We start from the raw sequence: 811 nt of genomic DNA, 5'->3' as shown, positions 1-811 counted from the left end.
TCATAGATGGCTTCGTTATCCAAGAGGACAGCAACATCGGTGTGTTCGAGTAGAGAATGCGTTGAGAGAACACTGTTGTAAGGCTCTACAACAGCAGTAGAAACCTGAGATAAAAAAATTAACTAATCAAAACCAACAAGAAAACAAACATTTAATGAGTTTCTATCTCGAAAGGTACCTGAGGAGAAGGGTAAATGGTGAAGCCAAGTTTAGACTTCTTTCCATAATCAACGGACAAACGCTCTAACAACAGAGAACCCAAACCAGAACCAGTTCCTCCACCAACAGCGTTAAACACCAAAAACCCCTGCAAGCCGGTACAGTTATCGGCAAGCTTCCGCACACGGTCAAGACAAAGGTCCACAATCTCCTTACCAACTGCAATTACACAACTTTCAAATCACAATTTTGAATAATCACTAACTAAGAAGAAACAGACAAAGGAAATGTTTTTCTTTCTCACCAGTGTAATGTCCTCTTGCGAAGTTGTTAGCAGCGTCCTCTTTCCCAGAGATAAGCTGCTCCGGATGGAAAAGCTGACGGTACGTTCCGGTACGGACTTCATCGATAACAGTAGGCTCCAGATCAACGAAGACGGCTCTGGGAACATGCTTTCCAGCACCAGTCTCGCTGAAGAAAGTGTTGAAAGCGTCGTGCGCAACACCAACCGTTGTATCACTGCCCAATTAGCCAAGAGACGGTTACTATTAGATTCGTCTCTCAACAACAAAAATGGAGAAATTAGGTTAGAAGATATATACCTGGGCATCATGCCGTCGGGCTGGATCCCATGTTCGAGGCAGTAAAGCTC

General features: G+C 44.0%; 1 protein-coding gene across 1 annotated transcript; it reads right to left on the bottom strand.

Annotated features, from left to right (window-relative positions):
* Window positions 1–5: 5 nt before the first annotated feature.
* Window positions 6–808, bottom strand: LOC106322069 (tubulin alpha-3 chain-like; the record flags this gene model as incomplete). Its single annotated transcript, XM_013760251.1, has 4 exons — window positions 6–104; window positions 179–378; window positions 464–678; window positions 762–808. Coding segments are annotated over 4 exons (561 nt in total), but the record flags the coding sequence as incomplete, so codon positions are not given.
* Window positions 809–811: the final 3 nt, after the last annotated feature.

Source organism: Brassica oleracea, unplaced genomic scaffold (assembly GCF_000695525.1).
Source record: "Brassica oleracea var. oleracea cultivar TO1000 unplaced genomic scaffold, BOL UnpScaffold05808, whole genome shotgun sequence".
NCBI classification, from domain to species: domain Eukaryota; kingdom Viridiplantae; phylum Streptophyta; class Magnoliopsida; order Brassicales; family Brassicaceae; genus Brassica; species Brassica oleracea.
This window is presented reverse-complemented; position numbering and strand designations above follow the sequence as displayed.